General features: G+C 36.3%; 1 protein-coding gene across 1 annotated transcript in view; it reads right to left on the minus strand.

Moving 5' to 3' along the window:
• uex (metal transporter uex) overlaps positions 1-16,875 on the minus strand; it is a 120,374-nt gene that overhangs the window by 54,132 nt on the left and 49,367 nt on the right. Inside the window, exons 2-3 of the mRNA XM_089644250.1 lie at positions 7,084-8,629; positions 6,275-6,961 (exon numbers count right to left, since the gene is read on the minus strand). Of these exons, the coding sequence (XP_089500376.1) occupies positions 6,275-6,961; positions 7,084-8,629 (2,233 nt within the window). The remainder of the gene's footprint in view (positions 1-6,274; positions 6,962-7,083; positions 8,630-16,875) is intronic.

The following is a 16,875-nucleotide window of genomic DNA, read 5'->3' on the forward strand; positions in this document are numbered from 1 at the left end:
ATCACAAAAACCATATGTACCCTCTAAGTCTTGTATTAATAAAATAAAATAAATAAATAAAATAAAAAATGAATATTTTTCTGTGAAAAAAAAACAATGGAATTTCGAAAAAAAGTTATCCAATTTTTTTTACTTCTACCATCATGTCGTAACACCTCCCGAAGTTTGTGCACTTTACGATGTGATTTTTCAGGAAAACGGCGCTATTATTATCAGTTCTTTGAATCTGCGTAGAGCCCAATTCTAGGGTTTATAATGTTCAGTGTTCTCGACTTACCCAGTGACGTGGAAATACCCATTCGTCCATTTCGGGAACAAAAGGTTTACGAATGAAATTTTCAAAAGCTTTATTTTATCAAAGAAAACATTATTTGAATGTGGTCCAACTGTCCCCAGAGCTAATGGGGCTATGGCAACCTCTTTTGAGGACATATTGTGACGTTGAAAGGTGCGGGGAGGGGAAGGAGATAGGAAAAAGGAAGGTTATGGTTAATTCCTACCGAAATATAACATACTTTCCTCGAACAAGTTTTTAAGCTTTTTAAAAGCATGTTATTCTTGAAGATAATCTCTATTCAGATGTCGGGTTGAAGAAGTAATTATACAGGGTGTATCGGCACGTACCCGACAAACTTTAACCAGCTATCCCTTGGCACATTTGGAGTAAAAAATGTTATGGACACTGTGCTGTCCGGTAAATTTTTCAATAAAAAATTTCTTATTCATATTTTGGAGGAATGTGATTATCGCCAATTTAAACAGGTTGTTGGCTGAATGATTCTGTGGTTCTCCAATTCGCAGAATCCAAGGTTGCGTGATTACTGTGATTACTCTCGGTGTGTAATAATGAGAATTCCGATATTTTCAATTTAGTTTTTATTTTAACAAAACTCACGTTACAATAATTTGATGAACAAAACAGATCGCGATTAGAGGAGATTTAGGGCTAAACCGGCGGAAAGACCACTGGAGAGAGAATGAAATATTTGCCGCGCGAGGTATCGCGCGCAGTATTACAGTGATACCAGTCTCAAATAAATGTGGGTAAAAGTAATGTTGTTATTATTTTCGGGAGATGTAAACTCCCTATAATTTACCCTACATTATTTTCACCACATATCACCACTGTTTTATCCTTTTGTCAAAGTTTGAAAACCCACCTGGCAATATTTTATTCGAGTTTCGTTGAATAATTTACTTACGTACATTGGGGCGCTTTTACAATCAAAACGAAATGGCGTGGCACCATTCGTCTCAATTTTAACCATTATTATTTAGTGTGTATGAAAGAGAGGGAACGCTTTTTGACAAACTCGCTAATAACAGCTGTTGAACACGAGAAACAATGCCAATGACAGCAAAGTGCTCTTAACATTTTTTAATCCAAATGTGCTAAGGAATAGCTGATTAAAGTTGTCGGTTTCGTGCCGATACACCCTGTATGTGAATTCATCGAAAATCGCAAAGTATGCCTTGAAAATAATAAAAAAAAACGCGTCTGTTTCTGTTTGTATGAAAAAATATCAGTGTTTCTTTAAATGCTACTTAACCCCTCAGGCCTCTGGCATATTGACCGTTAAATTTCTCAAAGAAGCTGCCAGAAGTTTGGAGAATAAGTGTGCGTTTCCACTTTCGAGAAAAATCAAAAATTTTATATTTTGTATCATTTCTTTTTTGATATTTCAAAATAAGGATTGTTTTGCATTGAACTACCCCTGCATACATTTCGGAATAAACTCTCATTATTATTTATTTGCTAGTTGGACGTAGCACACGTGCGTTGTGCAGCCCATCTTTACGAAATGGTACGAAGCTATTGGTGTTCGGATTAAGAAATATCCATACAAAATGACCATAAAATTTATATCGTTTTTTACACAATTCATTAGCATAAGTAAGTTTTTAACCTCTAGTATGCCAAAAAATCCACCGTGAATTAGCGAGTAGCTCTGCGGTCTTCCCACGATTTTATTTTGAATCTTAAAAAAACTCCTAGCATACTAAAATATGTTTTATTCGCTTGGCAAAGAAATAAAATTCAAGTTTGTCATTACGCCACTTGAAAACTTTGTTTTTTTTTTAAATGGATAAAACCGACGAATTGGTGTCCGGGTATGTCATCAAAATGACAGTTCAACACACCTTCAAAAAGTGATTTAAAGTCATGAAAAGTGATTAAACAAAAATTAGGTTCAATAGGTTACATATTATGTAACTATTAAAAATCACTTTTAATGACTCAATATCAGAGCATATCAGAGAATAATCGAGCCGCCATCAATAACAACCCTTACGTAGATGGCGATAAGGTTTAAATTCCCGCTTAACACCATCCGCCTGTTTTGATTTATGCAAGAAAAAAACATGGCCAAAAAGTGACTTTTATTTTATTTTGAGGATGTTCAGGCATAAATATTTGAATGTTTTTCTATCATTTTATAAATAACTTAATTTGCCACATTATACAATAAAACCATAACCAAAAATGGGTTCGTAAGTAGGAAATTTTGAACTTTAAAGCAGTTTTCATAGGCCTTATAAATTATTTTTTTCTGGGCTTATAAAAATACTCGATTATTTCAAAGGCCAAGATGTATGTATTCTACTCGCAGTATTTAATTAAAGCATCTGAAACATTTCTAGGCGAACAAATTTTCAAACAAAAACACATGATTTTGCATTACTAAGTAGTGCATCGCCTTAAAGGTGTGTTGAATTTTCATTTTGAGCAAATATCATGGAACCATTTGAATTTGACTCTCGGAAGCAGAAATTAACCCACTTCCTGAAACACAATCCAGCAGACACTCGTTGTCGATGACAATGAATTCTATCAATTTTGTGGCACGTACACGGACGTGCATGTCTCTGAAATCGGATGACCAGCAGTTAAAAGCGTAATAAACGTTGGTCCTACACGATCGGGATTAGGCCCAGTTGTTAGCGTGGTTTATTCCAGTCCCTGGAGAGGAAGGTGCAATCCTCAGGCAAATAAAATTGACAGAATATTTTTAAATGAATTATTAAAAACAATTACCTGTGAAAAAGTGTTTCGACAACTCCGTGTCAAATGTAATAATTCCGATTTAAGGCGAAGCTTAATGCCAAATCACTATTTTGATTAATCTTTATAACTAGACATCGGATTATATGCATTTGCATATGCAAATGCATATAAGTCTCTAATTACGACGTTAATGCATATTTCAGCCTTTTTTCCCAAATCGTGCATATTTCGTTTAATAGCGGGAGGTATCATCTACGTATAGGGAGCTAGGTGACGATGACGCGTAGGGCACGAGCGCGGAGGCCATACATGGTGATAGCTGGCCAAGCCTTGCAAACTTTTTACCCAAATTAACTACACATTACCTGCTTAGCTCACGGGTTTCATCGCCTTGCAGAAGAGATACGGCAAGGGTATGGGAATGTTAATAAATTGATTTCCTCTACAAAAAAAGTGTTTTTAAAAGCACCGTCGCGTGTGCAGTCTTATAAAGAGCAATTGCCAAATCTAGCATTGCCGCCAGAACCCATAATTACACGATGGGGTACTTGGCTAAAGGCAGTATTATTCTATGCTGAAAATTTTGAGGCCGTAAAACAAGTAGGTAGTTGGGCAATTTGACAGTTCTGAGGCCATTGCAATTCATTCAAGCAAGCTAGCATTTGAAGACGCATCCATTAAACAGAATATCGCCCTCATCTCAACACATTTCCACAAGTTACCAGATACCATAAAGAAAATTGGAAACAAAAAACCTTCCTCTAATTAAAGCAATAGAAATACTGGAAACAATGATCGAACTCGCCAACGCCCTTCCTAATTCAATATCAGAAAAGATTCATAAAAAGTTAGACTCTATTTTGCTTAAAAACCCGAGTCTTGAAGATATGAAGAACATTAATGCCTACATCAACGGCACAGGTCATACCCTGCCTAAACAGATATCTCCAGAAATGGCGCCAAATTTTAAATTTTGTCCAATGACGTCAGTTGACGTAGAGAGGTCGTTTTCGGCGTACAAATTAATACTGGGTGACAAACGTCACAAATTTGAGCTCGAAAATTTGGAAAACATACTTAGTTGTATATTGTCACAAAAACTATGCATAATTTTAAGAATATTTCGCTGTTTTTGTACGGTCTTTAATTAAAATATAAATGGTTTTTTGATTTTGCATTGTGCATATTTTGGGCAAATCAAGAGTTTTTAGTGCATATTTCGGCCTTTTTTAGTGCATATTTGCATGCATATTTTGGCACTTTGTTAGTGCATTTAATCCGATGTCTATTTATAACGAATTGGTGTACATTATGAATACCAAAAAATATGCTTTAGATAAATTGAATGTTTTTCTATCGTTTCGCTTGAGTAGAATACAAATACAAAATTAAATTATTCAATAAAAAATATAAATGTTTTATTATAAATGTTATATTTTTTCAATAGAAACGTATGAACGCATAAAGGAAACAACTTTTAAAAAATACAGGATTATAGCTAAGATTATCTGTGACAGTTTCAATTGATTAACTTTTTTGCTTTCTTATAAAATTATTTACAAAATAAATAAAAACCGGTTTGCGCTTGAAATGGAACGTTTCTAGACTCCGTTTATCAAGTGATTTTAATGCCTATTACCTACAATATAAGGTATACTAAGAATATACACATTTTTGGCTTGTAGCTTCCTCTTAAGAAGACATAGCACTGTATTTATTTACAGGAAAACCTCCGTTGACTTTTTTTATTGCGAATATCACTTATTTGGCTAGAAAATATGATCAAACTAAACAACATTTTCTAATATACTAAATTTAATTAGTAACTATTCTGGCGAAACTACATAGGATAGTTATATATAAATAATATAAATTTAAAAAAACATAATTTTGTATGGAAAAAGTAAGTTATTACGAAAATAGTGTCAGCCAGCGTAATGCGGGCGATTCCTACATTACCCCTGGCAATTCAAGCTTTAACCCGCCATAACTAGCGCGGGGTGCTGTCAGCACCCCACGCATTTTTTAATGTAAAAATAAATAATGATTTGTCTAGTTACGAGTCCGCGCGTCTCAGTACCTTCAAGTGACCTTTAAACCCGTCGACATGGGAAGGGAGGGGCAGTGTAGCGCGAGCGCTCGCAACGGGAGGACGTGTCAAAGTTTGCATGGGGTGGCCACGACACCCCGCGAGTGCTCGTGTTATACTTTTACGGAGGTTACTTTATTAGGTTTGTTACGATAAATAAGAAAATTAACCCTTATATTTATGATTTTCAATGAGAAAATTTATGTTATAAATTAATTACATATTGAATTATTTAGCGGCTTGGAAATAAGTCGACATGGGGAGGACGTGTCAAAGTTTGCATGGGGTGGCCACGACACCCCGCGAGTGCTCGTGTTATACTTTTACGGAGGTTACTTTATTAGGTTTGTTACGATAAATAAGAAAATTAACCCTTATATTTATGATTTTCAATGAGAAAATTTATGTTATAAATTAAGAAGTTGTTTTTTTTTGGTTCTTTGCGGAAAGATTTCAATATTATGGCTAAAAAGGCTGATTATTATAATGGTAGAACAGTAATAAAGTTGATTTATAAAATTTACGTTTTTTATTTACATCCGTCATACAACACTAAATGATAAAATGCGGTTAAAATTCCATTAACTGATACTATGTATAAAAATGAACTTTGAGTATGTGGGGTGGCCACAACACCCCGCGAGTGCTCACGAGGCTAAAAACCGCGCGAGTGATCGAGGGTTAATGTAGCGAGTACTTAATAATTATTTAATTTACTAGCCACATTATCGTCTCTATCAGAGATTCCCAAACTTTTTTGCCCCGTAGACCACTTGCCAATTTTTGTTTTCCGTAGACCCCCTGCCTGCCGAATATTGAATTTTAATAAAACTATTAACGTCCCATGTGATAATCATTTATTTTTTTTGTAAAAAGATTCCCTTCCCTTGCCTGTCCAACAACCGAGTGGCGGTATAGTTCCCGTGTTTACATTGTGCAGACAGGGGCACCCTTGTGAAGTATTACACCAAATGAAAATGAAGCTGCATAAGCAACGGGAATTTATTTCTGTAGCTGGCCCTACAGAACTGCTCCTTAAGTTCTTTCACAGTCAGTTTCAAGTTTTCAATTCACAGAAAATTCTAGTTGTAGAGTTAATTGAAACGGAGTTACAGACAGAGATACAACAGAAATTAGTATTTTTTTGATAAAACATAGCCAAATAAAAATTTACTAACCTTGACCAATTCCTTCAATCTCTCTCGGTTGTAAACATTTCCGATTTCTTCTCCGAGCAAGAAGTCGAGCAGCTTGCTGACAGGGTAGCTCAGAGGGAATGTGACTCCCATCACACCCTTGGTGATGGCTATCGTCTTGGCTCCAACGGCCAAACCGTGTCTAGAGCAAATGGCCTGAGGTGTGATCTCCCCAAGAAGCACGATGGTCACAGTAGAAAATATCACAGCGAACAAACCAGAAGTCAGGTCATCCAGCAGAATGGTAAACGTCGAATTTACAGCCACGTTACCAAGCAAAATACTGCAGAGGAGGTAGTTCCCATGATCGCGCACAGGTTGTATGATCCTTGCGTATTCTTTCTCCTTTTCTGTGCCTGTGTTGCAAAGAATCTTCAATTCTGTCCTGTCCAACGACAATAGTCCGAGATTCAAGCCAGAAAATAACGCAGAAAACATCAAACAAGTTGATATGATCAATATTGACGCCCATAGCGGTAAGAATTTTGAGTATGAATGTAGTTGAAGCCAGATCTCGCTGCCCTGGTGAACAAATGGTAAGGCACCATCGTCGATACCTTCAGAGTTGGACTCTGGACGTTTTGCGCACATGAAAAATGTTTCTCCTGTGCTTTTTGGCAAGACAACCTTTACCTTTGCGCTTTTTGGGGACACGGAACCTGACTCGACCTGTCGAAGAAAACAATTCATTAGCATCACGAAATTTTGATGTTACAAAAGCAGTATAAAAACCAACACATTGCAAAAGAAATGTTGGCGTAATAAAGAATTTTATAAAAACGGGTACCAACCTTAAAGCTTTGAGTGACTGGAAACTGGCATGGTCCTCCGTGGGCACTAGACTGATGAGTGAAGGTGATCAGCGTGTCTTCTGTTAATCCAGTACCAAAGATCCTCAAGACGGCCTCAGTATCGGCCAACAGTTCCGGGATACCATCGTCGCTGAATGAAGGATCTCTATCCGCGTGTTCCACCCTCAAAGCCTCGATCTCAAGGCGTTCATTCCTCGCGTCTCTGACCACGGTGCTGCCAGCCATATTCGCCAAGTTCTTCGCGATGATGTTTGGATCGGTTCTGACAGGCAGCGCGTCTGGGGAGGTAGTTTCAGATACTTTTGGATTGTTGCTGGTGGATTTTAGGAGAGGCGCATCAGTGTTTGGTGACGTTTCTGAAATTTCTCTCTTTTCTCTGCGTTGGTAGCTGTCATCTTCTTGAAGCTTTTGCAGATCCAATTCAGATTGCAGTTCGTTTCTTTTTTCTAAAGTTTCTAGTCTTTCGTCCGATTCGCTTCCTTGGCTTTCCTTCCTGTATCCTGAAAACTCTTCGGCATACCCTTCGAATTCTCCTTGATTCGTCGCGGGTTCTACCTCGATATCTTCAAAGTCTTTGCTTTGGTCGAAAATGTTTTTGTCAACATTGACACCTTCAACATCCAGAACTACGCCGCTGTCAAGTTTGGGGTAGTTGACATCGATGTCGTGTGAGAGATCAATCCAATGTTTTGGTATAGTCCTATCAGAAGAGACATCTTTGAAATAATTCCAAGTGTTTTCATCTTGGTTCTGACTTTGCATCTTTTCACTCTTCTTGTCACTCTTAATACTGACAATATCCACGTCATTCTTTGGTTCGCTTTGACTATCCTCCGTTAAATACTTAAATCTATCATCAGGAACAACAGTTTCAACATCTTCATTTCCGTTGGGTCTAAACACCCCATTTTCATCGTAATTAACGTCTATGTCGTGTGTGAGATCGATCCATTTTTTTGGATCAAGTCTTCCATCATCAATATCATCCAAATTACCATTGAATTCATCAAAATCTTCGCTTAAGTACTCTCGACTATACTTATCTATATCTAAATCATTATTGACGTTAATAACGACGGGTTCCCTGGCCAAGTTTTCAGGTTTAAGTACACCTTGGGCAATACTATCACTACTATTTACAGGTACAGTTTCATCACGGTTAAGTACAACTTGCTCTATATTGTGTTTGTTTGATTCTAGTTGAGGTATCTCATCTTGTACATTCGGTGACTGCTCTAGGGCATTGTTTAAAATTTGTTCCTTATCTTTAACATCTTTAAAACTATTTAATACTTCTGGGAATGTCTCCCCTTCTTGGTTAAGTACACCATTTCCTTCTTCTTCCGTATCACCTAATGCCATTTGTTCTTCTTCTCCAATTGTCTTTTGGTCTGCTCCATATGTTGAAGCCTCTTCTTTAATTTCTGTCAGGAGCTTTTGACTGTCTTCAACTACAGCTTCTGGCATTTGGTCGTCCCCCTCCTGCGCAATGGCCTCCAAGGTCTGCGAGAGCTGGCCGGCATATCTTTAATCAGAACAGTATATTAGAAAATGTTAACCATGTTGAGAAAAGCGCTAAAACTATCAAAGGGAAACAATTTTTGTTTTAAACTCGAAAAGTAATCGTCTGATATCACTGAAAATCTCAGAGGTTATTCTTATTAGTGCCAGGAGTGTCCAGACAGTGGTTTGAATGGTAGAATAAGTCGGGGACGCCCGAGAAATACATAACGTAATATCTCTGCCCCTGAATGAGATATGGAGTTGAATTGAAGTCGATGTAATGTAGTTTTTTAACAGTAATATTGTGGTATACAGTAGTGAATGGTGGAAGAAGTCAGAGACGAATGAGAGAGACATTAGCAATAGCGAAGTATTGCGGGGTTCACTAGCACAAGAAAAAGGCAGACATAATTTTTTTCTGTAAGATGACAAACGTTTTCTGTAAGATGACAAATGTTTTCTGTAAGATGACAAATGTTTTTTGTAAGATGACAAACGTTTTCTGTAAGATGACAAACGTTTTCTGTAAGATGACAAATGTTTTCAGTAAGATGACAAAATTTTCTGTAAGATGACAAATGTTTTTTGTAAGATGACAAACGTTTTCTGTAAGATGGCAAACGTTTTCTGTAAGATGACAAACGTTTTCTGTAAGATGACAAATGTTTTCTGTAAGATGACAAACGTTTTCTGTAAGATGACAAACGTTTTCTGTAAGATGACAAATGTTTTCAGTAAGATGACAAAATTTTCTGTAAGATGACAAATGTTTTTTTGTAAGATGACAAACGTTTTCTGTAAGATGGCAAACGTTTTCTGTAAGATGACAAACGTTTTCTGTAAGATGACAAATGTTTTCTGTAAGATGACAAACGTTTTCTGTAAGATGACAAATGTTTTCTGTAAGATGACAAAAGTTTTCTGTAAGATGACAAACGTTTTCTGTAAGATGACAAAAGTTTTCTGTAAAATGACAAACGTTTTCCGTAAGATGACAAAAGTTTTCTGTATAATGACAAACGTTTTATGTAAGATGACAAACGTTTTCTGTAAGATGACAAACGTTTTCAGTAAGATGAAATAAATTTTCTGCAAAAAAATATCTTTCAGCAACCGGATATAACAGAACATGATAAAATAATAGTTTAGGTTTGTTCTTCTTTACGTTCTTTAATGTTCTGTTTAATCTTGGAGCCATTTCTTTCGCAAATAGACAATGACTAGAATTTAGCCTGAACAGTCGCTGTTACGAAACATTGTACTGTAAAGCAATCCAGCTCAATATGGAAACTATATCGGGAACCATATGGAAAACCTTAAGGCGAAGCTTAATGCCAAATCGCTATTTTGATTAATCTTTATAACGAATTGGTGTACATTATGAATACCAAAAAATATGCTTTAGATAAATTGAAGGTTTTTCTATCGCTTCGCTTGAGTAGAATAGAAATGAAAAAAACAATTACTAAATAAAAAAATATAAATGTAAACTACTAAAAAAAAATATTTTTTTCAATAGAAATGTATCAACGCGTAAAGGAAACAACTTTAAAAAATGCAGTATTATAGCTAAGATTATCTGTGACAGTTTCACTTGATTAACTTTTTTGCTTTCTTATAAAATTATTTACAAAATAAATAAAAACCAGTTTTTTGCTTGAAATCGAACGTTTCTAGACTCCGTTTGCCAAGCGATTTTAATGCCTATTACCTACAATATAAGGTATACTAAGAATTTACACATTTTTGGCTTGTAGCTTCCTCTTAACTACAACTACAGATTTACAGATATAGTTGCCATCATGTAAAGAAATAATGTTTTAGGACTGTACTTAGGCTGGCCGCATACATACGTTTTCCGTATTCGATTTCCGAATTCGTTTTCCGTATTCGGAATTCCGTGAGACTAGCGCAAACGTTCGTTTTTCTTCATTCGGAATGTATAAACGTCAGAACCAGTGTTGCCAACAAGGGCGATATATCGCCATTTAGGCTCCTCAGAGCGAGAATCGGCGCCGAAAAAATCTAAAAGGCGACTGGTCGCCAATTAAGCTACTTCAAAAACATCAATTTTAAACATGTCCCGAAATTCTCTAGCCACCCCCCCCCCCCCATGAAATTTATTTTTCTGGGGACAAATTTTATATTTTCTTGAAATTCTCTAGCCACCCCCCATGATTTTTTTTTTATTTTCTGGGGACAAATTTTATTTTTTTGAAATTCTCTAGCCACCCCCCCACGAAATTTTTATTTTCACGTAAAAAAATCAATTTTAAACATGTCCCACCTAACAGCAAATTCGGCTACTTTACGCTACCTTATGTGTGAGAAACGGCGATATTAGGTCAAGACCCGTTGGCAACACTGAATTACTGACAGGAAATTTCCGAACGTTTGCGTCGACACAAACAAAATGTATGCAAGAGCTGCGTTCCACATGACGTCATTAGGTTTTTTCCATTCGGTTTCTCCGAACGCGCCGGTTTGCATTCGGAACGTGCGTAAGGAATTTGTTCCGTTCGAAACTAAAACGAACGTGTGCGGCAGTTAATGTATTTTCTACTGATTCCGTGCATTCGGATGTCCGAATACGGAAAACGTATGTATGCGGCCAGCCTCAATCGTTAAAAAATGGCAACATCTTTTACACCTATAGATCATAAATACACGGAAAAAAATAGTGTGGCTGATTTATTAAAATCCTACTAAAAAAGTTACAGCAATCCATTTGTAATAATAATATCAGAAAACGTGTTCACGCAGCTGCGCTTTTCCTGATGAATATAATAACGAAATTTGATAATATTAGAATTTTTATCAACACGTGTTCCGCCATCCTCATTCGTGTTTTACTGATGGTTTGTTGGGAAATCTGTTAATTCATTCGTTTAATTAACAGTAAAACGAATAATTTAAAATTATTTTTAATAAATTAGCAATATTTTTTATCAGTAAGTTTTCTACGTGCGAAAGTACCGTCACAAAATTAAAAAAAAATACACGTGAAATTTACAATACAGAAAAATAGTTACCAATTTTATATATTTGGGGGAATGATAAGGTAAATTTGTAAAATTGAATAGTAATTCTAAGGTTCTTTGACCGTATTTATTTAAATATCTTGGATTACCAAGTCCATCGTTTGCAGACACCCTTGTAATATGAGTTTGCACCACTATCTGATAGTATTTTTATCTTAATGACTGTACAGTTAAGAACTTTTGCAAACGGAAGTGGCGCCATCTGATATTTTAAAAAAAATAACCGTTGATGTTTTCAAACCGGGGCAGCAGGTTTTTATCTGCTAGTTTTGTCATATCATTCATATTGAGATGTGTGCTGACTCACAAAAATAATTTGAAGCCACGAACAGATAATAAATTTACATAATTGTAGAACAATGCTTTAGACCAGAGGTTCCCAAAGTGGTCTATATGGACCCCCAGGGGTCGATATCCGCTTGCTGGGGGTCTATGTAGGGTAGAGAAAAGATATTTGGCTGTCCACGAGATTTAAATGGGGGTACATACGAGCGGACCCCCATTTACCTCAAGTCAACATTTAGGAGTTCCTTAAATGACACAATAGACCTAACACAAATATAATAGACTGAGAAATTACTTATTTGATATTTGTATTTTTATATTTCGTAAAGTTGTTAATTGAGGTATATAAATAGAGTCTGCGTTCCTTTTCTCGTCAGAATTAATATATTGAACCAAAACATTGCACATTGGAAGCCGCGAATTTTCCTAGTTCCCCAACTTGTTTTTGAAAAACGTCCAGGGTAATAATGACGTTCAAAATTTGAATGTACTTTACACAGACTTCAAAACTAAGTTTGAGGACATTTTGACTATCGAAATGGAACGTTGAAGAATCGGAAAACATGTGACAAGAAGAACTGACCGGAATAAGCACTGACAAAGAACAGTTCTGTAGGGCCAGATACAGAAAGAAATTCCCGTTGCTTATCCTGCTTCATTTTCATTTGGTGTAATACCTCACAAGGGTGTGACAAGAAGAACTGACCGGAATAAGCACTGACAAAGAACAGTTCTGTAGGGCCAGCTACAGAAAGAAATTCCCGTTGCTTATCCTGCTTCATTTTCATTTGGTGTAATACCTCACAAGGGTACCCCTGTCTGCACAATGTAAAGCCAGAGCAACTATACCGCCACCCGGTTGTTGGACAGGCAAGGGAAGGGAAACTTTTTACGAAAAAAATAAATGATTATCACATGGGACGTTAATAGGTTTAGGAAAATTGAATATGCGGCAGGCAGGGGGTCCACGGAAAAAAAATTGGCAAGTGGTCTACGGGGCAAAAAAGTTTGGGAACCTCTGGTTTAGGCACATCGTGTCTTTGTTTATATTCGGCATGAGTTAACTGTGGACGTTCGTAGCAAGACCTATTAAGATGGTCTCACGCTATTTAAAATTGTTCTAACACAAAACAATTATGAATGATTTAACAGCTGTTGTAATAATTGATGAACTGTGCTGCAAACCAGTTGCGACCTGTTCGTATCGTCATCAGCAGGCTAGTATTCACGGGCGAGCCGATCGACGAGCATTTCTGTATGTACATACATTACATCATTTATGTAGTTTTTCGGTACTCATTCCTGTTCTCCCCGCGGAGGGCTTCGGGGTGCCAAAATGTCTCGTTTTCAGAAATGAGATATTCATTAAGGTTAATTGTATCGCTTTTTGGAAACTTATCTCTGCAGCAGTTATGTTGGGCAAATTTTACGAAATCCACGTGGGAAGAAGAAGTAAAAAATGGATGTAAAATATTTTAAAAGGATTTATTAAGGCGATGCCATACGTAGTAATGCAAAATCATATGTTTTTGGTTTGAAAATTTGGTCGCCTAGAAATGTTTCAGATGCTTTAATTAAATACTGCGAGTAGAATACATCTTGGCCTTTGAAATAATCGAGTATTTTTTACATAAGTCTTTTTATAAGCCCAGAAAAAAATAATATATAAGGCCTATGAAAACTGCTTTAAAGTTCAAAATCTCCTACTTACGAACCCATGTTCGGTTATGATTTTATTGTATAATGTGGCAAATTAAGTTATTTATAAAATGATAGAAAAAAAATTAAATATTTATGCCTGAACATCCACAAAATAAAATAAAAGGCACTTTTTGGACATGTTTTTTTCTTGCATAAATCTAAACAGGCGGATGGTGTTAAGCGGGAATTTAAACCTTATCGCCATCTACATAAGGGTTATTATTGATAGCAGCTCAATTTAAAATATTACACGATGTAGCGCATCGCCTTAATCCAAGTCATTATTAAATCCGGGGGATCAACTGTTTAAGAATCAACTATCGGGTGATAAACTGTCGGGGGATGAACTATCGGGGAAGCAACTGACTGAGAATCAACTGTCGGGGGATCAAATGAAGGAGATCAACTGTCAAGGCATCAACTATCCGGGATATCAACTGTCTGGGGATCAACTATCGGGGATCGACTGTCGAGGCATCGATTTTAGAGGAATCACCTGTGGGGGATCAACTGTCCCGGGAGTCAACTTTCCGGGGGTTTAACTGTCCGGGGGATCAACTATCGGTGGATCAACTGTCTATCGGGGGAAAACTAATCGGGGGTCAACTGTCGGGGGATCAACTGTCGAGGGATCAAGCAAAATTACTATGTCCATAATGGTTATTAACCAACTGGTAATCAAAATGTTCCCATTTCGTACAGTTTATTTTTATCACAACTTTGATAATAACAATACGTAATAATAATGTTGTATGACTAACCAAGATTAATAACAATGAGTAATTCAAGTCACTGAATAGATAAATAGAAGTCTACCGTGGGCGTGTCCGTTTTCCGAAGTACGCTAAATTCTACCTTACTTTGGCTGACATAGATCAAACATTTACGAAAATATCGACATTAATCTTGAAGAGAATCAATAGCATTGACCTGTCTGAGGCCTAGGAGCCGATAGGTTTGTAAATACAGATCGCACTTCTATAGATTGTCTGTTCGGTGGCATCAGTACCTAATTAGGATGTATAAGAAAAACAAACACAGTTAACGAAACAATAACAAAAAAATTCAAATTATTTTCCTGTCGCTTTCAGGATATATTTTATGTTATCCTGAGGCGCATGTGGTGTAAATTAATTGTTGAAGTTCACTCTGTTTTGGCACACACTCCTTGCTTAATTCACATTCATACATAGTGATTCACTCACTACTTTGGCGTTTACGATTTCTTCTATCATTACGCTTCAAATGTTCTCCTTTTATTCTTTTTATAGTCCCAAACCATCTAAGCGTCCCTTTCCTAATCCTATTCATTAAGGCGAAGCTTAATGCCAATTCACTATTTTGATTAATCTTTATAACAAATTGGTGTACATTATGAATAACAAAAAATATGCTTTAGATAAATTGAAGGTTTTCCTATCGCTTCGCTTGAGTAGAATACAAATAAATAAATAAATTACTCATTAAAAAATATAAATGCAAACTACTACAAAAAATATTTTTTGAATAGAAATGTATGAACGCTTAAGGAAACAACTTTTTAAAAATACAATTGACGGCCGGCATAGTCCAGTGGTAACGCATTGGACTGCCATTCCGAAGGTCGCGGGTTCGAACCCGGCGTGCGCAAATAAATTTTATTTTGATTAATTTGTGTTATTTCACAATTAATTAATTAAAATAATATATAGTATATTTGCGGCACGTTCCAGAGTGGAAGATACTACCAGTATCGCCCTGGTGTAAGACCACCATTCAGAATTGAAACGTTGCTCCAAATGGCTTTTAGCCGTGTTTAGTGACTAGATCTGAATAGCCAGGTACTTCCTCACCTTCCTCTTTCCTTTCCCCACTTACCTTCAGCCTCACAACATCCCCCAATTGGGGATGCCATAGTCTCACTGGCTCCAGACGGGAGCAGTTGGGACTCTAGTGAGGTATTCACTATAAAAAAAAAAAAAAAGTTTTATAGCTAAGATTATCTGTGACATTTTCACTTGATTAACTTTTTTGTTTTTTTATAAAATTATTTACAAAATAAGTAAAAACCAGTTTTTTGCTTGAAATCGAACGTTTCTAGACTCCGTTTGTCAAGCTATTTTAATGCCAATTACCTACAATATAAGGTATACCAAGAATATACACATTTTTGGCTTGTAGCTTCCTCTTTACCTTGAATTCTTCCTGGATTTCCACATTATTTAAAATACGGTCACATGGCTTACAGTATAGTACACATTCATGCTATATCTGCCAGTTCCATACATCAGAGTTGGTACCAGCATTCCAGTGTGGATCGCTATTTTCTCTTCTTGGTTTTTACAATTCACAAGGATATTGTTTAGTTGGCAATAACCGCATTCAGTCCTAAGTTTACACGTTTTTCAATATCTCTATCAGCCTTACCATCTCTCGTAAACATATTCCCCAAATAAACAAACTCATCCACCTGCTCCAAGCATTCCTCATTCATAAATATACTGCACAATGTGTTCGTACTCTCTCTTTCAAACACCACGGACAGAGCATGCGAGTACCTACACGGAACACTCGACTGATTAATGTTCCAAAATCTGCTAAAAATTATTTAGTAAACTCGCCTATTCAAAGATTACACAGACTTGGTAATAAGTATAATTCTATCGATGTTTACCGCTGCCAATCAGTGTCAAAATTTAAACTCAGTTTAATGGAATGTTTACATTATATATAAATGTTTTTCTATCAAACCTTTTGTCGATTCTTATCATAATCTTGCGTAATAGAGATTGTTAATTAAAGTTACATAGTTTATAGGCTAATGTGAACAACAATTTCATACTTTTTCATTCAATTGATTTGGAGGATATTGGCAATTGCCTTGCAGCCATCTTGATTAACCCTTTCGTCCCGGAAAGAAAAAAATCACATTGGATCCGAAGCGGGGTCACTCAGTCCCCCAATTTGTTTTGCTTATTAAAAGGTGTTAATGACATAATTCGATGAAATTTGTTTTGGTTATAATTAGAGGGAAGTATATATTACATATTGCAGTAGTCATTATCAAAATCGTTTCATAAATAAAGTCATAATTAATGTTCTAATGAATTTAGACCATAACGCATATGTTTTCAAAGAAAACGGAGAAGGCGGGTACGTAGCAAGCATCGCGCCTCGTTTCCGAATCTCGACTGCCGATTGGCGATTAAGCGTCGACGTGGGTGGCTAGTTTCTTGCATAGGGTGGTCTGTAAATGATGGAT

The sequence above is a fragment of the Hesperophylax consimilis genome, chromosome 20, assembly GCF_061612785.1.
Source record: "Hesperophylax consimilis isolate HC1 chromosome 20, BYU_Hcon_1.0, whole genome shotgun sequence".
Classification (NCBI taxonomy): Eukaryota; Metazoa; Arthropoda; class Insecta; order Trichoptera; family Limnephilidae; genus Hesperophylax; species Hesperophylax consimilis.